Genomic DNA, 25598 nt, shown 5'->3' with positions numbered 1-25598 from the left:
TCGCACATGCCTGTCAAGTTGAAAAGCAGGGTCCGGCATTCGCAGTGGCTGCACCCCAGGAGGAGGGAGAGAGGAAGGACAAGCTCACTCCTAGTGCAAGGGACCACGCTCAGGAGCTCCCAGGCGCTGTGGGCGGGGCAGGGCGGGGCGGGGCGGGGCGGGGCGGGGCTTACCCGGGAGGGCGCGCCCGGGTGGCGTCATCACCGCGCGTCGCCTCTGGTCGCGCGAGGCTGCCCGATGCGGAGAAGGCGGGGTTTCGCTCTGTGTAGCGGTGAGCGCGGTTTCCTTCTGCGCCTTCTGTTGCTGCCTTGGGTGCCAGGGAAGTGAGGCGTCGAGAGTCTCTTTTCCCGGAGGAGAGCGCCTTCCTCGAGGGCTTCGGAGGGGAGCCTGAGCCATGCCGAACTCGCGACCCAGACCCCGGCGGGGGGGTGGCGCAGGTGCGGCCGGCCGTGATCGGCTGGTGGCGCGGTCCTTGCAGAGCGCTGAGCACTGCCTGGGCGCCCGGGACTTCGGCACTGCCTATGCTCATTACCTCCTAGTGCTCAGCCTGGCGCCGGAGCTCAAAGACGACGTGAAGGTGAGGCCTTCCTGCGACCCTAACAGCGACCCCAGGGTGTGTGTGTGTGTGTGTGTGTGTGTGTGTGTGTGTGTGTGTGAGAGAGAGAGAGAGAGAGAGAGACAGAGAGAGAGAGAGAGACAGAGAGAGAGACAGAGAGAGAGAGAGAGAGACAGAGACAGACAGAGAGAGACAGAGAGAGTGATGACTCAGAGACTGAGACACCTCAAGCTTCTAACTACTATGGAAGTCGATTCCCTCCCGGGCTCTCCTGCAGCCCATCTCAGTACAGCCAGGTTTTAGTAACAAAAGTCATCTGTTCGAAAATTTCTACGTCTCTTAAGATTCCAAAGGCCCGCAGGGCAATGGTGGCGCACGCCTTTAACCCCAGCACTCGGGAGGCAGATGCAGATGGATCTCTGTGAGTTCGAGGTCAGCCTGGTCTAGAATGAGTTCCAGGACAGTCAGAACTATCCCACAGAGAAACCCTGTCTCGAACAAAACAAAAAGAAAAAAATCAAATCCAAATCCAAATGTCCTTTAAATGCTAATGCCACTAGGTAGTCCTTTCTCTCCTCCAATATGTAATTTAATTAGCTCTTCCTTGAAGGCTTTGTATTATCACGTGTACAAGGAAATTACCATGTGTACAAGGAATACTGTTTGTCTGGAGTTGGATAAATTGTGCAACCCTAAGGGACTCTATTTGATGGTCCGTCTCTTGTGCAGCAGTTACCCTGCAGAACTACTGTACACTTTCATGTGTTAGAATCTCAGTTTCACCAAGCAGTTGAATTGCACATTCAGTTTAACCCGTGGACCTTCTTGCTTTATTTATACCAAAATTTCTCAGTCTGACACTTAGCATTTTGCAGGCGACAGTCTTCCTTCTTGTTTAGCAGTGTGGTCTGTCCTTTGTCCACTAGATGGCAGTAACATTAGGCGCTTGTAATTCACAGAAATTTCAGGATCTGTTACGTAGTATTCTGGGTAGTTTGCTCCCTCGTGTAGAAAGCAGTCTCATCAACACGATTTCTCTTGGCTCAGCTCTAGCTGCTGCTTCTGTGAATGGACAAGATAAATAGTTGGTGTGAGTGTAGAACATGGTATAGTGCTTGTGTTGGTAGAATTCTTATCCCTGGGAAGACAAAAACTGTATCTGCCCGTTCTCCTAAGATCCCAACAACAAACTGAGGTCTCCGGGGAAGCAGTGAATTCACTGGCTTGCTTACAGAGCACAGCGGAGGGGTTACTTACTGCAGTGTGGGTGCTCCCCTACAGAAGGCTGCACTGGAAAGCCCTGACCCGCAGGAATGATAGCTTTCTCAGGGCTGCACGGCTTCTCTCTCCCCGCCACCTCCCACTGTCTTCCCTGGTTATATACTGTAGACCAGAGGTTCTTAACCTGTGGGTTGTGGCTCCTTTGGGCCACACATCTTGCATATCAGATATTTACATTATAATTCATAAAATAGCAAAATTACAGTTATGAAGTAGCAACAAACATAATTTTATGATTGCGGTCATCCTAACATAAAGAACTGTATTAAAGAGTCACAGCATCAATACAACATTAATTAAAGTTTGAGCATTGTCAAACCACAGCCCTAGATTCTACTTGAGGCCATGCGGTCAGGACAGCGTTGCACACAACAGGTGGTATGAACAGCGGGATACTCAGGTGAGGGTCTCATGAGCCAGCCTGCCCTTCTGGGAGAGAGTTAAACAGTCAACAAGTCCATCTGGTATGACCTTGGCAAGTGGGCACAGCTAAACTTCCTTCCGAGATGGCAGTTGTTTGACTTGGGGAATAGGCCTATATAACAGCTTGCCATAGAATGGCCCAAGTGTGGTGCTCTGGGTTCCACTGCTAGCACAGAAAAACTATATGAAATTTGACTGTATGACTGAAGACCTAGCTCAGTTGGTGGATTTTTCCTAACGTGCACCAGGTCTAAACCTAGTACAGCAGCACACATTATGATCCTAGCACTTGGGGTGGAGGCAGGAGGATCAGAAGTTCCAGATTATCTTCAGCTACATAATGGGTTTGAGGTAGGGTTGTATGCGACCCTGTACTAACTTTTTATTAAAAACAGACAGGCTGGTGATGGCCAGCATTCAGTAGGGCTTAGTAACTGGCTTGGTTTTATGTGAAACAAAGTTCTTTTTTCTTTTTCTTTTTTTTTTTCTTTTTGCAAAAGCCTCATTTACAGAAGTTTGCTTTTCTGAAAGCCTCTCTACCACCTATACCCACACTTTGGTCACATTAAGCCATTTGTGTTTTAAAACTTTTAAATTTAATATGTATGAGTATTTGCCTGTATGTGTGGATATGTACCACATGTGTGCAGTTCTGGCTCACGATACCACAAGACCAAGTTCTCAGCACAAGGACTTTTATTTGCCTCAGAGGGATACTGGATGGGAGATAGAAGACAGGGAGAAAGGGGAAGGGAAGGGAACAAGGGAGATGGACAAGGGGTATTTGTTCCAAGGGAGACAGACGTGGCACATAGGCAATTGGTGGTTTATAAAGGTAAAAGGGGAGACCCTGTGTTAGGATAAGGTGTTTAGTTTTACTTGGGCATGTTAATCAGATGAGCTAAAGGGGGCTTATGATTGCTGGACTTCAGTACTTTGATAGCTGGCCCTTTGTAGGCAGCCTTAGGAGGAGGAAGTGGCCAAATAAGGGAATAGACCTTGGTGGCTAGCTTTAGAAATGGTAAGCTAATGGTTTTTAGCAAGACAGGGAATGAGGGAGAAGGGTAAGACTTGCCAGACCAGACCCATGCTTGCTGCACTTGGACTGGCTAGAGTTCCTTCATGGAGGAGACCAGAAGAGGGCATTGGATTCCTTGGAGCTGGAGTTATAGCCAGTTGTGAGCTGCTGTCTGGGGTACTTAACCTGGGTCTTCTGAAAGAGCAACAAGTACTCCCACCTCCCACCCCCCCACACACACAAGTTTTTTTGGTGTTGCTTTGGTTATCCTGGAACTTGCATTGTAGGCCAGGCTGGCCTCGAACTGAGAGATCTGTCTGCCTCTTCCTCTACTGAACCATCTCTCCAGCCTGTTAACTGTTTTATCTATTTACTTATTTTTGTTGTTACCAAGGACCAAAACCACGGCCTTAAACATCCTAGGAAAGAGTACTCAACCACTGAGCAATCTACTAATCTATAGAACTCTTGATCCACTTATATAATATCTAGATATCCAGAGTATCTACCATATAATAGGATCTCCTTCGTTAAATTTGCTTTTCTAATAAACTTATAATTCTGATATTAACTCTTATGTGTAAAGTTTGTATGTGGAATGTCAGAGCCTGCCTTTTCTCCATAGAGCAGTCTCTTGGAAAACAGCTGCAGGAAGATGAGACTGGAGCTGGGTGGGCAGTGAGAAGGCAGTCGCTGCACTTTACCAAGTGACTGAGGGCCAGGTTAGGTTGGAGCAGTAGAGCTTGTCAGAAAGCAGCAGGTTTAAGGATAGTAGAGTAGGATGTGTTGTGACCAAACTTGGGGGAGCAAAGCATACATATCTACTCACCCAGGTAGGGATCCCCTGACAGACCAAAGTTAGATGTTGTGTGAGGAGCATGGGCCCCTTTGTTCTGTCCCACCCAGCTAGCTTAACCCCCAAAACAATTACACAGAAACCGTATTCATTTAAACATTGCCTGGCCCATTATATTTAGCCTCTTCTTGGCTAATTCTTACATCTTGATTCAACCCATTTCTAATAATCTGTGTAGAACCACAAGGTCGTGGCTTACTGGGAAAGATTCAGCATGTCTGACTCTGGCGACTTCATGGCAGCTCTCCCTGCCTGCCTTTTTTCTCCCAGCATCCAGTTCTGTCTTTCCTGCCTATCCAAGTTTCTGCCCTATCAAAAGGCCAAGGCAGTTTCTTTATTTGACCAATGAAAGCAACACATAGAAAGAAGAACCTCCTACACGATACCACGAAAGACTAACTTAGTGAACCATTGAGTTTTATTGGGGTTACTTACAGGGACAGAAATAGCTTAAAGATAGGTGTATCATCAAAGCCCACCCCAGCGTGGATGGCAGCTCACAAATCTGGAAACTGAACCACTCTGCATAGCCTGCTGGCAGCACAACAGACTGGAGAACATCCTTTCCAGCTGCCCCTGGTCTAAACCTCCTGGAAGCCTGGCTGGTTTCTGCTTGTTCCAGGCTAGCTGGTCTGATCTCAAAAGTCTTCCTGGCAGCTTGGCTTGTCTAAGTGACTCTCAGCACTATTGTGAGAGTGCATGGGAGGTAGAGGTGTAGTGAATCTGCTCAGTTTCAGGGACTTCCTGAAGCTATCTTGAGTTGTTTACCTTCTGTTTTAAGGACCTTTCCTAAAGGATGGAATGTTTTAATCTTGGAGGAACCTTATACAACAGGGTAGCAGTAAGTAGTGATTTGTGGTTTGAGACGGAATAATACCTTTGTATCCTTTTGTATCCTGTGAAGGAAAGGTGGTGTGACAATTGAGGACATGTTGAGCTTTTTAAAGATTGTTAAATTTCTATTAAGATAGAAGCAACATTCATGTCCATCTTTGAGTTTTCATTCTAGTTCTTTGCACGTTGGTTGATGAGATGACTGGAGACCTATGCATGATGGGTGGAGATAGCCAGAGTCTGAGGGCTGAAAAACAAGGGCCTAAGTAGTCGTGTACATGCTACATCATTAGCACATATGTGGTTGTGTACGAGGGATGAATAAGGATGAACAAGGACACTCGTGATGCATAGCTACCTGCAGAAAGCAGAGGCAGGAGAGAGGCAGCTAAGAACAGATGTTTACAGGAAGATCATACTGTCTGATTCTACATAGTATTTTTTCTTACATGTGCTTATTTGGTGTCTTAGTCACTGCTGTATTGCTGTGAAGACTCTCCATGTCCAATGCAGTGATGTGGGACAGTGTTCTGTTTGTGTTGATTTCATTCGCTAATAAAGAAACTGCCTTGGCCAGCCCTTAGGTGGGTGGAGTAGACAGAACAGGAAGAAGGAAGTGAGGTAGATGGCTCAGTCAGATGCCACGCCTCTCCTAAGTTAATAAATCGTCATGACTCTGCTCTCTGAGCCAGACTGCCATACCTCTCCTAAGGGAGCCAGATGCGATGAAGCCAGCCGCCAGGTCAGACATGCTGAATATTTCCCGGTAAGACACCGCTCGTGGTGTTGCATAGATTATTAGATATGGGTTAAAGCAAGAGATGTGAGAATTAGCTAATAAGAGGCTGGAACTGATGGGCCAGGCAGTGTTTAAAAGAATACAGTTTGTGTGTTGTTATTTCGCGTGTAAAGCTAGCCTTGCGGGAGCCAGGGCGGCAGGAATGCAGCCTGCTCAGCTCCACACTACAATGCAGCTCTTAGAAGAGAAAGCATTTAATTGGGGCTGACTTCAGTTTCAGAGGTTTCGTCCATTATTATCACTGTGGGAGCATGGCAGGAAGTATGCATGGCACTGGAGCAATAGCTTAGAGCTGCATCCTGATCTGCAGGAAGGGGCTGTGGGAGAGACAGAGAGAGACAGACACTAGACTTGGCTTGGACTTTTGAAACTTTAAAGCCCACCTGCAGTGACATATTTCCTCCAACCAGTACACATCCTCCTAATCCTTCTGAAACAAGTACCACTCCTTGGTGACTTAGCATTCAAATATATGAGCCTATGAGACCATTCTTATTCGAATCACCACATTTGGTAAGCAGTACTTACTGAAAATTAGTGATTTCAGGTCATCATTCATTTCAGTTTTCCATTTGCTGGAATCTTCAGTTAGAGTTGTGTGTTCTTTATTCTTGTTTGCTAATTTGTCTTTTTTTCTCGTTTGTAAAGGAAACTTTTCAGTATACACTTTTCAAGTGGGCTGAAGAGCTTGATGCACTCAGTCGAGTACAGGACTTACTTGGTTGCTATGAGCAGGCCTTGGAACTCTTTCCTGATGATGAAGTGATTTGCAATAGTATGGGAGAGCATCTCTTCAGGTTTGTGGTAACTTCACTATTACTTGTTGAAGATTATTCTTTATCAGTCCAAAGCAAGTATAAGTTATGTATTAACTTTGTTAGTTTTGAGATGTCTTACCGCCAGCTCAGTCTGGGCTGGAATTTGTGGACTTATGAGATGTTTTAGCCTGAGACACATGTATGCACTACCATGCCTATAGATAGGGTGATTTAAATAGGGAAAGTTTAATGTAAATAATTAACTATAGCAGGATCAAAAGAATGAGCAATTAGTAATAAGGAGAACTCAAAAGAATATAAGAATAGTAAATATGGTATGTAATCTGGCAATTTAAAATTAGATTTATTTTATGTGTGCACATCTGGGTATATGTGTGCATTTGTACACGTGTGTGGGTAGTGTGCTGTAGTGTGCCTGTGGATATCAGAGGACAACTTTTGGGAGTTGGTTCTCTCCCTCTACCATGTTGGTTTGGGGATTGAACTAAAGTTTTCAGGCTTAGTGGGAAGAACCCTTATCTGCTGAATCATCTTGCTGGCCATCGCAGTTCTATAGTTTATTGTGTAAGGGTTTGACTCATGGAGACTGAGTAAGTATTGAAGGAACTCAGAGCCTGTCCTTGTTTGAAAAGGCACTGCTGTGGTTCACAGGATGCCTTGCGAGAAAGTCTTTAGAACTTGCTAGAATTTTTTCTTTTGGGGTGCCAAAGAAAACCTGATGGGGAAGTATAAATTTGGGAGCATTCTGTTGATGAGACTCCACTGGGTAGAGTCAAGGATAAGCTGCCATCATTGCTGCTGGTGCCACCCTGTCGGATGCTGCGCCCCCATGCATAGGGAGGTAACTTATGTAAACACCAAGGCACATTGAGTCGCTCTTCATCAATCCAAGTGCTTACATGCCAGCCAAAGGTCAGCCTTGTGAGTAGGCTTCTCAGCTCACCAGTCAGGCCTGCCATATAAACCCTGTACACACCATTACAAGCCATACCCATTCCTGAGAAATTGCAGGACTACAATAAAAGGTTAGCATTGCCTCTGCATTTGAAAGTTTAAAGAAATGGGGGAAAGAACACGGTTCTGTCAAATTGACAAGTTGCAATTTCAAATTTAAGAGTTTACTAAATGAGTCTCATTTTATATATTCCTTCTAGTTTATTCTTGTGCATTTCTCTACCATGCATCCTCTCAGGTCATTGATGTTATTAGTAATGAACTAAAAAGCACCTTAGTGTGCACAGAATTTCTCTTAAATATATCTAGATTCTGTTGGCTGTTGATAATGATTTTAGTTAGGGTTTCTATTGCTGTGAAGAGCCACCATGACCACGACAGCTTTTAAAGGAAAACATTCCATTGGGGCGGTGGCATTCAGTTTCAGAGATTAGTCTGTCATCATCATACTGGGACATGGCAGTGTGCAGGCAGACATGGTGTTGCTGGAGCGGAGAGTCCTATGTCTTGATAAGTAGGCAAGAGGAAGTGAACTGAGACACTGGGCATGGCTTAAGACCTTAAGCCCGCCCCTACAGTGACACTCTTCCTCCAACAAGGCCTTACCTACTCCCAACAAAGCCACACCTAATTGTGCCACTCCCTACATTCAAAGTAGCACAATAATCAACCTAGTAGTTTTGTCTCCTACTCCCAAGGGGCCCTTCCTCGACTCAGGACTGTGCAGGGCTAGGGCTCTGGAGAAGGGAGTGTATACATTCTTTTCTGACAAATTAATTGAGCAGTAGTCTTCCTTTGTTACACATTTTGGTTCAGCATGACGAGGCTTGCTCACATTAGTATCATATGTTTTCTATTGTGACGTGTGCTATGCAGTTCCAGAAAATATAAAGAGACTTTTATCTTCAGGGTAAGAAAGAAGGAATGTGTACTGACCTTAAATATTTCAATTTTAGACTAAAGCATGAATGCCTATAACTTAACATAGTATTGCCCTTTTGTTAGTTGGTCTCATCTGTCCATGCCTGGGATGAGTAGCGATGATCGAGTGTCTTTAGAATGGACGGATGGCGAATAGAGGTGCTGGTGAAGAAACAAGTGAGGGCTCTACTTGTTGTGCTCTGTTGAGTGTGTGCTCTGTAAATCACTGATTTGTGACAGCCGTGTGTAGAATCTGATAGTAGTGGGCATCTCTGCTCAAGGAGCTCATGGGGTGAACAAAGTATAGACCGGTTTTGGATGCTACTGAATTCCGATATCCTGTGAGACACATACTGGTTGGTCGTGGGCAGTGCAGTCAGCCCATGAGTAACTATTTTAAACAGTGTCGGAGTTTCTCACCACAGTTTGAGAAGCAGCGTTCAGATGACTTGGTAGTGTTTCCCCCCCTTTAAAAATTTTTATATGCTCATATTCAGTACACATTAATGCCTTTGACACCCCCACCCCCACCCCCAGAATCTCTGTGATGCATAGGTGGAAATTCAGAAATCGGGAGAGTGCCATCCCCACAGAAGGAGAATTTTGCCCAGGAGACTGCTCTGGGGTATGGGGTAGTGATGAAGGGTTCTCAGTCTTGGTCAGTGTGTGAACACAGGCACTGTAACTAATCGCATAGAGTTGAAGTAGTCTGTCATTTTTTTTTCCCCCGTCTAGAATGGGCTTTCGAGATGAGGCAGCTGGGTATTTTCATAAAGCAGTGAAGCTCAACCCTGATTTCAGTGATGCAAAGGAGAACTTCTATCGTGTTGCAAACTGGCTGGTGGAGCGCTGGCACTTCATCATGCTCAATGACACCAAGAGGAACAGGATTTACAATGCAGCAATCCAGAAGGCAGTGAGCTTGGGGTCCAAGAGGGTTTTGGATATTGGCGCAGGAACTGGAATACTGAGGTTTGTTAAAATTATTGTTTTATTATTATATTTACATGAATAAACAGTTTTGTTAGCTACCAAAATTGTAACATTGGTATATAAGAATAGCAGTTGCTTTTCAAAATATTGTTAGAATATTCATGCAGCTGTTCTTCTTTCTTTCTTTTTCTTTTCTTTTTTTTTTATTTTTTTATTTTTTGAGGCAGGGTGTCTCTGTGTAACAGTTCTGGCTGTTTTGGAACTCACTTTGTAGACCAGGCTGGCATTGAACTCACAGAGATCCATCTCTGCTTCCTGAATGCTGGGATTAAAGGCATATGCCACCAATGCCCAGCTTAATACAACTATTACCATTGTAATTTTTACTATCAAAAATTTAAGAAAACTAAGGAAAACTTGCGGTTATTGAAATTCTGAATAATGAATTTTAGAGTATTTTTTTATGTTAACATTCTGATGGATTCTAGAAAGCCCATTAAGCAAACTTCTTGTCAGTCATGTCTTAATTGTGTGGATGCTGAGCTGGGCCTTTAATCCCAGCTCTTGGGAGGCAGAGGCAGGAGGAGCTCTGTGACTTTGAGGCTAGCCTGGTCTACAGAGTGAGTTGCGGGACAGCTAATGCCATATAGACAGACCCTGTCTGAAAAAACAAAAAGCAAAACAAAACAAAAAACTGTGTGGATGTCCTTATTTACTGGATTGCTTTTAAAAGGTATTCTAGTTCATTCTTTCTGTTATTTATTATTATTGTTGTTGTTGTTATTATTACTATTTTCTTTTCTTTTCTTTTCTTTTTTTTTTTTTTTTTAGACAGGGTTTCTCTGTGTAGCCCTGGCTGTCCTAAAACTCTCTCCGTAGAGAGAGTTCTGGTCTTGAACTCACACAGATCCACCTGCTTCTACCTCTTAAGTGCTGAAATTAAAGATGTCCTCCAACATACCCAGTTCTTTTTATCTTAATTTTTAAAAGTCCTTTTTTGGGGGGTGGAGGGTTTTGAGACAGGGCTTCCCTGTGTAACAGTCTTAGCTGTCCTGGAATTAGCTCTTCTTGAGCTCACAGAGATCCACCTGCCTCTGCCTCCCGAGCACTGGGATTAAAGGCTTGCACGAAAACTGCCGGACTAAAAGTATTTTTGTGTCTCACTATGTATCTTTGGCTGCCCTGGAACTTGCTGTGTAGAGTAGGCTGGCTGGAGCCCACAGGGATCCACCTGCTTCAACTTCCTAAGTGCAGGGATTAAAGGCATGCACTGCCATACTTGGCCTTATCTTAGCTAATAAATTTTTAATTAGATTATATGTAAAATATACATATCTGATATATATTAAATATAATTTATTATATATAATATAAATATATACTGGTTTTTCGAGACAGTTTCTCTGTATACCTCTGGTTGTTCTAGAACTCAAGGCTGGCCTTGAACTCACAGAGATCTACCTGCCTCTGCCTCTTGAGTGCTGGGATTGAAGATGTGCTCCGCCAGGGACTGGAGAGATAGCTCAGAGGTCAAGAGCACTGGCTGTTCTTCCAGAGGTCCAGAGTTTAATTCCTAGCAATCACATGGTGACTTACAACTATCTATAATGAGATCTTGTGCCTATAGGTATATATGCAGACAGAATATTATATATGTAATAAATAAATCTTTTTTTAAAAAGATGCGCTCCATCACTGCCTGGTTTAATTATATTATTATTACTGTGTATGTCTACATATTTTGTGTGTACACATGCACGTGCAAACCTGTGCACCACAGTCTGCATGTGGAAGTCAGAAGTTAACTCTCAGGAGTCAGCTTTCTCCTTCCACTGTAGGTTTCAGAGATTGAACTTAGGTTGTCAGACTTGAATGGCAAGTGGTTTTACCTGTTGAGCCATCTTGCTAGCCCTAATCTTTTAAAAGCAGAGCAAATAATAGTTATATTGAAGAATGGAAGGATCCAATGTTTGAAGAATTATAATTTTATTGAAATTGGGAAAAGATACAATGGATTTTTCTTCTTTTGCAGCATGTTTGCTAAAAGAGCCGGTGCACACTCAGTGTATGCCTGCGAGTTATCCAAGACCATGTATGAGCTTGCCTGTGATGTCGTGACTGCAAACAAGATGGAAGCTGGAATTAAGCTCCTCCACATGAAGTCACTTGACATAGAAATTCCAAAACACATTCCTGAAAGGTGTGTTTATAACTCACCCAAACCATGAAGATACGTTTCCAGCTTTTTGCGTAAATGAAAGTGTTAGCATTCTCATTCTGTGACGGCACGGTTACTAGCCAGTTTAATAAGATACAGGATTTTATGATAACATGCTTTTTAAAGAGTACCTAAGAACTCAAGGAAAATTGATAGTGAGGAACTGAGCAAAAACCATCTTTAACACATCACGTAAGCTCATGGTTTTTTTGTCCATAAAAGTGGATAGACTTCCTGTGTTTGTGTATAAAGTGTGAACATTCTACCCTGAGCAGACATCATGTTCTCATTACTATCCTTGTTGGAAATGGAAGGTTAGAAGTGCCAGTTGGCAGTGTGTTTTGCCTTGCATCTCTCAGATGCTGTAAGAACAGTCTTAGCAGCCTTGAGTATTCTGCATCTCAGGGTGGTCAGGAGAACAATGAAGATCAGAACTTGCAGGGATTTCAAAATCATCTGGCCCACCGTTTCAAAGAACTTTCCCTTTTCTTAATGTGACACTTGTCTTGTAACTCTGCCTATGCTGTCTCTCTTCTGCCTTACTTAAATGTAGTCTACATATGAAGAATTTATTATACTCTATTGTTATTTGAACTCCAATTTTTAAGTCATCTTTCAGTTTTAATAAGTGTGCATGGTACTTAAACTTTCCAGTAGTCTTTGTTCGTGATGATGATTATCAGATTGTTAGTGCAGGTATGTACTCACTTTATAAAAAACAAAAACGCCCTAAGTTGTCTTAGGAGCCTAAGGTCACAGTTTAAACAGCAGACACAAAAGTTTTCAGGCAGAGTTCCTCCGGGCTGCAGTGGGCTACGTGCTCTTTGTATCCTCATGTGACCTTTGCTGTGTGTGTGACTTATTGCTAGTGTTTGCTCTTTCAGTAGGACACCAGTCCTGTTGAATTCGAACCTCATGTTGGTGACTTTAACCTTAATTGCCTCCTAAGGGCTCTGTCTCTAAATATAGGATTAGGGCTTCCACATAAGATCTGGGGTGACTTGAAGCTACGGTTACTTTAATTTGTATTTTCCTCACAGACTGCTTTTGAAGCAAATGAAATAGAGATTTGAACTCAGACTCTTATTTGTTCACTTTGACAATAAGCAGATTTCTGAACTAAGTTGCAGGACTCGACGATTTGAGGAATTTTTTGTATTCTAAGTGTATGCAGTCATAAATATTGAATGTTTCCTGTCTGTAGGTCTAATTGGGTCTAGGTACTGTGGAGGATACCCAAGTCATCCCTGCTGTTAAGATACCTATAAATCTAGAGAGGGGCATAAGGAGCACTGATGGAATTTGTGGATGTCTTTAGACTACAGAAGTGAGTGATGCTCACAGTGAAAGCTAAAGGAATTCAGAGAAGGTGAAATAGTTCTGAGTGTCCTTGGGTTTTCTAGAAAGAATGAAAGAATGAGTAAGAGCGCATAACTCTGGAGTGGGTTGTTGTGGGGACTGGAGGAGTGAGCGGTGAGACAGGCGCGGTCAGGCCCAGGGAAGGGAAGTTTTGGAGGGGAAGGTACTTACCAGCATCAGATGTTGTTTGCCCTGCAAGAAGTATAACTGGACTGGCAAGGTGGCTCAATGGGTAAGGACGCTTGTTGCTAAGCCTGATGACCTGAGTTCAATTCCTCAATCCCATAGGGTAAAAGGAGAGAACTGATTCACACACAAAACAGACATGGTTGGGAAGTGGTGGCACACGCCTTTATTCCCAGCACTCAGGAGGCAGAGGCAGGAGGATTTTTGTGTTTGAAGCCAGCCTGGTCTACAGCTTGAGATCCAGGACAACCAGGGCTACACAGACAAATCCTGTCTCATAAAAACAAAAACAAAATAAAATTTCATTTTAAGAAGGGTCATTGATGGAGGAGAACCTGTGGATGTAGTCCCTCCCTGATGGAGGAGAACCTATGGACATACTCCCTCCCTGATGGTAGAGAACCTGTGGAAGTAATCCTTCCCTGATTTATTTTTGCTTTTTTAATGCAGGGTTTCATGTAGCCTGGGCTGATTTCAAACCCACAAGATAGTCAAAGATTACCTTTAACTTCTGTGTGATCTTCTTGCTTCCACAATCCAAGTTCAGGGACTACAGACATAAGGCATCATTCCAGGCTGGTAGAACATTTGTATGGAATGTTAGAGTTAGGTGCTAAATATTTGATGTCAATGAAGGGACCAGGAAAGATGTCAGCACCCCTTACTCTTCAGGACTTAGGCAGTGAATGAACGTCTGAGAAGGTAGCCCTTTTATGCCCAGAGCAAGGAAGAGGAACTGATTAAGAGAGGAACCCAAGCAGCACCGCAGAGTTCAGGGGAAGGTGCTAAAATGCAATGCATTAGGAAACTTTACACAGGATTTTCTGTAATGTATTTGCCTTTTTCTCTTGTCTCAGCTCTGACAGCTTTAAATAAATAGCATGTCATTTTACTCACACGTATCTTTAAAACATCGTTCTATAGAGTGTCCCTAGTTGTAACAGAAACTGTCGATGCAGGTGTGTTTGGAGAAGGAATTGTGGAGAGTTTAATTCATGCGTGGGAGCATTTGCTTCTGCAACCAAAGGTAAGCCGTATAAAAACACACAAGTTTGATTAAGAATTCACTATTTCAAGAGGTGCATTGAGTCCTAGGATGTTCAGAAATATATCAGAGTATGTCTGTATACCTGGAGAGAAACACAAGGAGAAGCATTCTATAGTACACACGGTGTGCACTTTGTGTACCAGGAAGGTTTACAGAGAAGAATGCGATGGGAAGGGAGGCGAATGAGTGACCTTGTTTGAGTGTAGTTGTAGGAGAGGGAGTCCTTTGGCCTGCACAGTGTCGGTGTTTGGGAGTTTGGAACATCTCTAAAAGAGAAGATAGTAATGCTAGTTCAGGAATGTTTTAAGGTCCTCAGTGAGTTCAGGCTCTAGACAGAGCTCTGAACTCCTCTGCGGAAGTCCACGTGCCATATAAATAGTACAGTTCATTTATTGTGTATACTGAATATAGGAAGAATATTATTGTGTATACTGAATATAGTAAAGTCCACTGTGTACAGAAGATATGTATTTAACATGCAACAGCAGTTTATTTTTTAAAGAAATAATGATGACTTTGACATTTTTCTTTTTTGTTGCTAAGAGTTGAACTTGGTGGCTCACACATGGCCAGTGTGCTCTACTGTTGAGCTGTATTTTGAGCCTATTTTTATCTTCTTTCTGTTTCTAAATATGTATGTACTTTCATTTTGTTTGAGTGTTTGCCATGTGTGCCTGTCAGGTGTGTGTGTGCCTGTTGAATGTGTATGTGCGCCTGTCATGTGTGCAGTGTTTGTGGAGGTTAGAACGCATTGACCCTGTGGGGCTGGAGCTAGAGATGGCTGTGAGCTGCTTGTGGTTAGTGGGAATTGAACCTGGGTCCTTGCTAGAGTAGCCACTGCTCTCAACCTCAGTCATCTCTCTACTTCCTCCATTATTGTTTTAAAGTCAGAGTTTCTCTGTGTAGCCCTGGCTATCCTGGAATTCTATCTGTGTATCAGGCTGGCCTTGAACTTGCAGAGTTCTGCCTACCTGTGTCCCTTGAGTACTGGGATTAAAGCCACCACCACCTGGCTCATTTTTTAAAAAAGATTTATTTATGTATTTATGTATTTATTTATTTATTTATACAGTATCCTGCCTGTAGGCCAGAAGAGGGCACCAGATCTCATTATAGGTGGTTGTGAGCCACCATGTGGTTGCTGGGAATTGAACTCAGGACCTCTGAAAGAGCAGTCAGTTCTCTTAACTACTGAGCCGTTTCTCTAGCCCCTGGCTCATTTTTTTAAAAAAATTATTATATCCTAAACTGATAGAGTTTTATGCCGCTCTCTTTTTTGTACTTGTATTCTAAATACACAAAGCAGTAAAAATACTTTTTAAAGGAAAAATTCTTTAACCTGTATACAGACACAAACTTACTTGTACATATAATGATGTGACTTTTATTATATTTTCAGACCAAAGGAGCAAATGGAAATTGTGGACAGTATGGGAGAGTCATACCAGCAAGTGTTGTTATATTTGGGATGGCAGTAGAGTGTTCAGAGATACGAAGACATCATAGGTAAGTGGGAGAAGACTCTAAGTTGGGCAGTGGTGGCGCACACCTTTATTTCCAGCACTGGGGATGGGGATGGACAGAGGCAGACAGATCTCTGATTTTGAGGCCGGTCTGGTCTACAGAGCTAGTTCCAGGAAAGGCGTGCGCCACCACCACCCGGCTTCAGATTGATTTTAATTGAAGTTCAAGTAAGGATTTCCAATGTGAAGATAAAGTTTAGTATTGTTTTCCTTGGTAACTTCTTTAATAGTTATTAGTGGTGTGATGTACATATTTTATGTACAAATTCTACAAAATAGAACACATCCATCTGCCAGATGTCATTCCTTTGAGAACCCTTGGGGTTACTTTCTGCAGGTAGTAGTGTTTGGCTGTATAAAGAACAAGCAAGTAGGACATTTAAATTACATATTCTCTCATTTCATTGTTCTGTTTTCAAACTGTCTAGCATATCATCATACAGAGATCCAAATCCCTCTTTTTGAATGGTTTTTCCCATTCCTTAATGTGGGGAAACTCTCTTAATCACTGCATGGCCTGGATGGCTGACCAGTGTGGCTGTTTTATATTCTGTTCTTCAGGCAAGCTTTTTAAATTAAAATACAAATAAAATATTATTACACATACCTTTCAAAATAGCCACAAACAACATAAAATATCTTGGGGTAATTCTAACCAAACAAATGAAAGACCTGTATTATAAGAACTTTAAATCTCTGAAGAAAGAAATCGAAGAAGATATCAGAAAATGGAAAGATCTTCAATGTTCGTGGATAGGTAGGATTAAAATAGTAAAATTGGCAATCCTACCAAAAGCAATCTACAGATTCAATGCAATAGCCACCAAATTCCCAGCACAATTCCTCACAGACTTCAAAAGAGCAATACTAAATTTCATATGGAAAAGCCAAAAAACAAAACAAAACAAAACAAAAAAACCCAAAACAATCCTGTATGATAGTGGAACTTCTGGAGGCATCACCATCTCTGACATCAAGCTCTGTTACAAAACTACAGTAATGAAAACATTTTGATATTGACATAAAAACAGACGGTTGGAGCAATGGAGTTGAATTGAAGACCCTGATATTAACTCACACTCCTATGAACAACTGATTTTTGACAAAGAAGCTAAAAAAGAAATTATCTTCATCAAATTATGCTGGTATAACTGAATAGCAACATATAGAAGATTGCAAATAGATCCATATCTTTTGCCACACACAAAACTCACGTCTAAATGGATCAAAGACCTCTACATAAATCCAACCACACTGAACCTTACAGAAGAGAAAGTGGGAAATACCCTTGAAAGCATGACACAGAAGACCACTTACTAAATAAAACCCCAGTAGCACAGAAACTGAAAGCAACAATAAAGAAATGGGACCTCCTGAACCTGAGAATCTTCTGTAAAGCAAAGGACATGGTCAACAACACTAAATGGCAGCCTACAGAATGGGAAAAGATCTTCACCAACTCCATATTGGACATAGGGCTGATCTCCCAAATATATAAAGAACTCAAGAAAATAGACATCAAAACACTGAATAATCTAATTAAAAAATAAGGTACATATCTAAAGAGTGAATTCTCAACAGAAGAATCTTAAATGGCCAGAAGACACTTAAGGAAATGCTCAGCATCTTTAGCCATCAGAGAAATGCAAAGCAAAACAACTCTTGAGAAACCATCTTATACCATATGTCAGAATTGCTAAGATAAAAAACGCTGATAACTGTTTATGTTGGAGGGGATGTGGAGTAAGGGAAATGCTCCTCCATTGCTGTGGAAATCAGCCTGTTGTTTTCTTAGGAAATTAGGAATCACACCCAGCAATACCATTTTTGGGCATATGCCTAAAGGAAGCACACTCACGGCACAATACATGTGCTCAACTATGTTCACAGCAGCATTATCTGTAACAGTCAGAACCTGGAAACAACCTAGATGCCCCTCAACTGAAGAATGGATAAAGAAAATGTGATACATTTACACAATGGTGTACTATTCAGTGGTTTAAAAAAAGACATCTTGAAATTTGCAGGCTGTAGTAGCATTTCATTTGTTTATTAATGAGTAAGATTGCTTGAAGGTCAGAAAAGTAAAACAGCCACGCTGGCCAGTCCTACAGACCAGGCAGCAGTGACGCACACCTTTAGTCCCAGCAGCCACACTAGCTTGCCATAGAAACCAAGCTGTACTTCACTCCCAGAACTAGAGAGGATTATAACACAGGAGGAGACAGCTCTCAGTTACAGCCTCATCTGAGGTTTCCTGGAGGCAGGTCGCCATTTTGGACTGAAGTAGAGATAAGAGCCAGTGGCTGGGTGTTTTGCTTTTCTGACCTTCCAGTTGAACCCTAATTTCTGTCTCTGGATTTTTATTAATTGTGCTTCAGCAGGCAAATGGACGGCACTAAAAAAATCATCCTGAGTGAGGTAACCCAGACTCAGAAAGACAAATATAGTATGTCCTCACTCATGAGTTGATATCAAGCATAAAGCAAAGGATAACCAACCCAGAGGAGTCCACAACCCAGAGAAGCTAGACCCCTCATCCAGAAACAGTTGGTAGCAGATGCAGAAGTCCTCAGCTAACCACTGGCCTGAGCTCCCGGAATACAGTCAAAGACAGGGAGGTGTGATAATATGAACAAAGGGTCAAGACTATGATGGGAGAACCCACAGAATCACCTGATGGGAGCTAGTGGGATATCACTGACTCTGGGCTGACAATTGGGGAACGTGCATAGGACTGAACTAGGTCCCCCGAATGCAGGTGAAAATGGTGTGGTTTGGGTAGTATGTGTAGCCACTGGCAGTGGTACCAGAATCTAACCCTAATGCATGAACCTACTTTGTGGAGCCATTCTCTATGGAGAGATACCTTGCTCAGCCTAGGCACAGGGGTGGTAGGGGTGGTGGATGTCTTGGTTCTGCCTCAATGAGGTGATGAGACAGACTTAGTTGACTTCCCAGGGGAGGCCTTACCCTCTCTGAGGAGTGGATGGGGAATGAGGTGTGAGGAAGATAGAGGGAGAGGAAGAAGGGGGAACTAGAATTGGCATGCAAAAAAAGTGTGTGTGTGTGTGTGTGTGTGTGTGTGTGTATAAATTTAAGTTCTTCTGCATGTTAATTCATTAAAGGGTACTAATAATACAGTCGTGTGAGACAGTATCCTCAGCATCCCTTGCCATTGACTATTCCTGTTGTAGGTTGTATAGTGTGCATTGTGGTTTTCATTTCATTGCTTTGATGATCCCTGATGGTCTTATTTTACTTGGTTATTCTCTTTGGTGAAGTATCTAAGTCTTTGTCCACTTTTGTTTGTTTTCTATTAACTTTCCAGAATTCAAAAGTAAATTTGAATATCAGCGTTTGTTGAATATATGTTCTAAATATTGTCCTTTTTAATTTTCTAATTTTTAAGTTTTCTAATTTTTATTTATGCATGTGTATTTGTGTGAATTCTGCTGTGTGTTTGTGGTGTCTGTGGAGGACATAAGAGGACATAAGAGCGTGTTGATCTCCTGGAGCTGGGGTTGCAGGTATTGTGTGCGGGAGTCAAACTGAACTCAGGACATCACCTAAGAATAGCAAGTGTGTTTAACACTGAACCATCTTTTTATACTACAAAGTTGTTCATTTTAATATAGACTTTATCATATTTTTCTTTATGTGAATCTGTGGTTATGAGGTCTTTTTAAATTTTTATATTTTCTCAACTAGATAATGATTTTGATAATTAAAAAACCACATCTTTTACCTCGCCTTTTCTTAAACTCTTACTAGGGTGGGCACTAAGGACATTGCTGGTGTCCGTTTGCCAGCAAGTGTGAAATTTCAGAGCCCAGCCTCTTCTGCAGAAACTGGAGAAGCAGTTGAACCATATACAACTGAGAAGATGAGTCGGATCCCTGGAGGGTATTTGCCTCTGACAGAGTGCTTTGAAATTATGAAAGTGGATTTCAACAGTCTTCAGGTAAAAACAAGAAGTTAATTCTTCCTTATCCCCAAACCCCAAACATAGTTTCTCTGGCTAACAGCTCTGGCTGACCTGGAACTCACTTTATGGACCAGGCTGACCAGGAAATAATACAAATCTGCCTACCTCTGTGGTCGGCCACCATGCCTGGCCCTTAATTCTTACTCTGAAGAATTTCCTTGGGCTGGAGAGATGGCTCAGCGGTTAAGAGCCCTGCCTGCTCTTCCAAAGGTCCTGAGTTCAATTCCCAGCAACCACATGGTGGCTCACAACCATCTGTAATGAGGTCTGGTGTCCTCTTCTGGCCTGCATACACACAGACAAAACATTGTATACATAATAAATAAATATTTAAAAAAAAAGAATTTCCTTGTTTCAGGTAGTGTATGAAGTCTTACTTTTTGTTTTGCTTTCCCCCCGCCCTTCTCCTAAGACATGCTTTCTCTGTGTAGACCTGTCCTGGGACTCACTCTGTAGACCAGGATGGCCTCGAACTCAGAGATCCTCCTGCCTCTGTCTCCCAGGTGAGTGCTGGGTTTAAAGGTCCTTCCACAACCACTGATTCTGCCCGACTATGTCTTACTTTTTGAATGTACATGAGGTTCTACTTATGAAGAAATGATTAGCAACAAATTAAAATTCCCTTTTGAATATACTCTTTTTAAATGCAAGGGCAAAGGTCTCTAGAGTTTGTCAAGTGTCTCCTGTGCTTTGAGCTTTTCATGAACATTCACTATGACAGTAGGAGCAAGAGAATGCGTGCTATTTAGTGCTATTTACTGTTTGCAGTAGTTAGTGCTGCAGAGTTCTCATGTAAACACACAGGCAAAACTTCCAGCCTAGACCTTTATTGTTTTCTTTGTTATGCTGTCTTCTCAAATTAATGGTTTTCATTCAGATGAGCACTAATCTAAATTTAAATGAATTAAAGTCATTAGGACAGTATCTCTTAGCCTGTGGGTCGTGACCCTTTGGAGGAGGTTGAGTGACTCTACCACAAGAGTCACCTCATACGATCAGACAACACAAATATTTATATTACAGTTCATTACTGTAGCAAAATCAAAGTCATGATGAGCAGTGGAAATAGTTTTACAGTTGGGGTCGCCACAATATAAGGAACTGTATAAAGGTCGCAGCGTGAGGAGGTTTGAGAACCACTGTGCTAAGTTAATGGCATCCCATCTCACCCAGGGCTGAAGGCTCCTGAGACAGAGAACATTTCGGTTTTTGTCAGGATCCTAGGGGTTGAACCTAGACGTGGCACATGCTAGACGAGCCTCTTTACTACAGTTACACTTCCTGCTTGGGGTTTGCCCTTTCAAGCCAGAACAGAGCTGAGGAAGGCCGATGGCGGACCACCCTAGCTGGTTTATGCCTGTCCTGGTGGCTGATAGGAAGATGTGTGTACAATATGCCCAGAGAGCCCAAGAACTGTTGAATAAGACCCCTTTCTAACGTCTTGAAGAAACAATGATGTTCATGGCACATGCTTTGGGGTGGAGGTGGCTGAAGGAAGGGCATTTTGTCATGAAAGTTTAAAAGTGTAGCCAGAAGTCCCTCTTAATTCGTCTCTTCTTGGGGTGGGGGGAGTGTTGCAGCTGTCTTAAGTTCAGTTTTATCACACTGAGCAGTCCTGGGTTTTAAGGTCATTCCTGACCAGACACAGTGTTCCAGGGAGTAGTGGAGTAGTGGGAGTACAGCTGCGAAGTACCCCACAGCTGTTCTGTTATTTATTTTAAGAGTTTTTGAATTATTTCTTACACCACACACACACCTTGTAAAGATTTTAGTTTTAGAAGTAGTATCTGTCTGTTTAACACTTTGAAGGAAAACAGAACAGAAATAAAAAAGCCCGGTGTTAGCCTCTGAAATGTTGTTTCTTCCTTGGGTTATTTGTTTGATGTGTGTGTTCCAGGCTTGCTCTTCTTTCCGTGTGTGTGCATTTGTACATATGCACTTTTCCAGTATAAAATAAATGACCCCGTGGCTTTGCTGCCTGCTCCTGTCATCCAGCACTACACCACTGGCATCTTTTTCTTCATCCGTGGAGAGTGAGTGTGTGTGTGTGTGCGTGCGTGCGTGAGTATAGGTGTGTGTGCGTGCGTGCGTGAGTGTATGTGTGTGCATGTGCGTGTGTGTGCACGCGAGTCTAGGTGTGTGTGTGTGTGTGTGTGTGTGTGCGCGCGCGCGCACTTGCAGTGTATGTTCAGTAGATGTCTGATATTCTGTGATCCCATAATTGGACAGGGGAGGACTGACTGCGAGGATGGAGTGTGGGCTGACATTGAGGGAAACACATATGAATTTATAAAACCTCATTCTTTATTAGTTTTGTTCTTTACTAGTTTCCTAGACTCTGTTTTCTTACCCATTTTATATTTCTTCTCAGGAATTAAAGAGTCTTGCAACTAAAGAGCCACACCCCCTCAGTGTTCCTGCTACTAAAGAAGGCGTGCTGGATGCTGTCATGGTTTGGTTTGTTCTCGAGCTCGATGATGAATACAGTCTGTCCACAAGTCCTGAGGAGGAAACCTGTTGGGAACAGGCTGTTTACCCAGTACAGGCCCTTGCAGGTAAGTATTATCTCATTAAAACCCACTCATAAGTGGCTTTTAGACATAAAGCAAAGAAAACCAGCCTACAATTCACAATCCCAGAGAACCTAGACAACAATGAGGACCCTAAGAGAGACATACATGGATCTAATCTACATGGGAAGTAGAAAAAGACAAGATCTCCTGAGTAAATTGGCAGCATGGTGACTATGGGAGAGGATTGAAGGGGAGGGGAGAGACAGGGAACAACTGGGGGCAGGTGGAGAAACAGCTCAGTAGTTAAGAGCACTGACTGCTTTTCCAGAGGACCCAAGTTCAATTCCGGACACCCACTAGCAGCTCAGAACTGTCTATACCCATAGTCCCATGGGATCCAAAGGCCTCTTCTGATATGCAGACAAACCATCCATATACATTTTAAAGGTGCATAAATAAATCTTAAAAAAAATTAAGCCAAACCTCTTCCCATGGAACCAATCAAACAAACAAATTTGTTTGTTTACTCTAAGTAATTGAGTCAGCGACCAAAAAGAAAAACAGAATCACTTTGGAGATGAAGTTTTCAGCAAAAGAGTGTTGCTTCAGTATTTCAATTTCCACATTCTTTGTCCAAAAGTCAATTTCAGAACTCTGTGTTGTTAAGAAGAGAGATTGAAGCCAGCTGTGGTGGTGCATGCTGTTGATCACTGGACTGTGGAGTCACTAAGAGCAGGCACACCTCTGGGAATCCAAGGCCTTGTCTGGTCTATGTAGCGAGAGTCTGGGCCAACCTTGGCTGCACACTGAGCCCCATTCTCAAAAAATAAAGAGATTCAATCATTGCCTTGGAAAATGGGAGAGAGGGGCTGAGAGTTCCTGGAGATGGGGTTGAGAGTGCTTATTGTCAAGATGCATTGTTTATGTCTATGAAATTGCCAAAAGAGTAAATAGAATATCTTCTATTAAAAAAAACTAGTGTTCAGTGTCCTACATCTTTAATCCCAGCACTCTGGAGGAGATTCAGGGCCAGCCAGCTTTACGTAGTGAGACTCTGTCTCGAAATAAAGATTTAACGTTACTCTATTGCATGCCCCTTAGCTGTAACTCTCATTAATCATTTCATAATTTCAAGTGGTACTTATCAGTAGATGAAAGAAATGTTCCTTTAAAAAAAAAGCCGGGTGGTGGTGGCACATGCCTTTAATCCCAACACTCTGGAAGCAGAGGCATGCTAATCTCTGTCAGTTTGAGGCCAGCGTGGTCTACAAGAGCTAGTTCTAGGACAGGCACCAAAGCAACACAGAGAAACCCTGTCTCAAAACAACAACAACAAAACAGAAATGAACCACTTCATGAATTTGCCTGTTGACCTTGCTGAGAAACCGTGTTAGTGTTTTAATTTTAGTATAAGTGCTTCTCAAGTGTGTACTGTCCTGTGTTTCTTCTTCCTTCTTCTTATTCTCCTACTTCTATTTCCTTTTCCCCTTTCTCTTCTTTTCTTCTTCCAAAAATGAGTTAGAAAAGTATAAAGTGTGGGAGTGCTTAACCCGTGGAGACCCTGATAGCGTTTGTAGAGCCCAAGTCATAAGAATGTATGCAGGGGACTCAGTGGATAAAGGTGCTTGCTGCCAGCCCTCATGACTTGAGTTTGATTTCTGGAACTCATATAGTGGAGAAGAGAACTGACTCTCCCAAGTTGTCCTCTGACTTCACACATGCCGGGGCGTGTGCATGTGCCTCCAGTGCACAAGTGTAGGAGTTTAAGTGCATACAGTTCTAGAAGTACCAATCTTACAGTTCTGAGAGAATGTGGGGATCTGTAAACTTCCCTTGGGAAAGGTTATATTAAAGACATTATCTATCTAGGAAAAGAAAACTGTTTATAGCAGTTTGGTGGGTTTCTGTGTTTCTAACAGTAAGATATGTGGAAAAGTACGTATTTAAAGGAAGTCCATGTCTGTGGTCTCTTTATCAGTGATCTGATTCGCTAGGGCCAGTCGACTGGAATCTGTAGTCTGAAGATTCAGGTTCGGGTCTTGGCTCTCTTGTTGAATGACTTGCTGACATAAATAAAATAAAATAAAAGTTCTTATTAGAAACTTATTAGAACTTTTATTGGGTTCTATCTGAAAATAGGACAATGCTGTCTACCCTAGAGGGTTGTGGGAATGGTAAAATATAAATAAAAAAGCTTGGCTCTAAGAAAGTTACATTTTAAATCTATATTTATTTTTATTTTCTTAGGTAACTTAAACATCCCTTGAAGAATCCTCAGGGGAAAGCCATTTTAAATGCTTAAACATAAAAATAACAACTTTTGGGGGTTTTTTGTTTGTTTTTTTCCCCAGTTAAAACTTTTGTTTGTGTGATGTGTAGATGTTTTGGGGTCGTGCACTTCTCATTGCATTCATGTGGTCAGAGGACAACCATTTCCTTCTACCTTTAAGGATTTCTAGTCACTGAATTCCAGTAGTTAGGGCTATGAAGCAGATTTTTGGGCCAAGTAACCTTTCTGCCTCAGCTCCCCGCTGTCTGGTACTGTAAGCATGTACTGCCACACCTGGGACAGATTGTATTCTTATCTGGCTCTGTGGCTCAAGGACAGTTATCCGTGATGGCTTGGAAATGGACCCTGTGAAAACTTAGAAAGGAGCAGGGGATAATCCTTTCTGCAGAACTTAGCCTTCCCTTAAACCGTGATCTTCCTAAACATGCAAATTCCCAAATGCTTAAGGACTATTAGATGCCATTGTGTTGAATGCTTTCAATCTTTTGGAAATTACCTTTAGAGAAAAGAATGCCCACTTAAGCTAAAAGGAGACTTGATATTGATCCTTGAATTTCATCTATCTTTGCTTATAGACAAAGCCTCCTTCTATTCCCACATCTTCCTCAGTTTGGCAGTACATCTACTGATCTTAGTAAAAATAAACAAAAAATTGTAAGAAGCTGGGCTTTGTAATACACATCTGCAGTTCCAACTCTTAGGAGGTAGAGGGAGGAGAATAAGGAGTTCCAGGTCAACTTTAGACGAAGGGCAAGTTTAAGGTACAGCTCAGTTGTAGCTAGAGACCCTAGCACTTTGGAGATGCCAATATCATGGAACAACTGCCAAGAACAGCAGCACCTGTGTAATGGACCTGTTCAGAGCTTAAGGCGACAAGGGGACAATTTTGTTTTGTATCAACTTGACACAAGCTAAAGTCACCTGAGACAAGGGAGTCTCAATTAAGAAAATGCCTCCATGAAATGGGGCTGTAGGTGAGCCTGTAGGGCATTTTCATAATTAGTAATTGTTGGGTGAGGGCCCATTCTATTGTGGGTGGAACCACCCCTGGACTGGAGGTCCAGGGTTGTATAAGAAAGGAAGTTGAGCAAGCCATAGGGAGCAAGCCAGTAAGCAGCA

General features: G+C 42.5%; 1 protein-coding gene across 6 annotated transcripts in view; it reads left to right on the top strand.

Annotated features, from left to right (window-relative positions):
- The first annotated feature begins 228 nt into the window (after nucleotides 1-228).
- LOC119801630 (protein arginine N-methyltransferase 9) overlaps nucleotides 229-25598 on the top strand; it is a 68303-nt gene continuing 42933 nt past the window's right edge. For all 6 annotated transcript variants that reach the window (XR_005283266.1, XR_005283265.1, XR_005283264.1 and 3 more), the window contains exons 1-8: nucleotides 229-577; nucleotides 6416-6564; nucleotides 9157-9393; nucleotides 11387-11554; nucleotides 14042-14144; nucleotides 15565-15671; nucleotides 19463-19652; nucleotides 22048-22231. Coding sequence is in view for 3 of the 6 variants with exons in the window: in XM_038312221.1 (XP_038168149.1) it covers nucleotides 395-577; nucleotides 6416-6564; nucleotides 9157-9393; nucleotides 11387-11554; nucleotides 14042-14144; nucleotides 15565-15671; nucleotides 19463-19652; nucleotides 22048-22231 (1321 nt within the window). In the remaining 3 variants the exon portion in view is untranslated. The remainder of the gene's footprint in view (nucleotides 578-6415; nucleotides 6565-9156; nucleotides 9394-11386; nucleotides 11555-14041; nucleotides 14145-15564; nucleotides 15672-19462; nucleotides 19653-22047; nucleotides 22232-25598) is intronic.

This window comes from Arvicola amphibius, chromosome 15 (assembly GCF_903992535.2).
Source record: "Arvicola amphibius chromosome 15, mArvAmp1.2, whole genome shotgun sequence".
NCBI classification, from domain to species: Eukaryota; Metazoa; Chordata; class Mammalia; order Rodentia; family Cricetidae; genus Arvicola; species Arvicola amphibius.
This window is presented reverse-complemented; position numbering and strand designations above follow the sequence as displayed.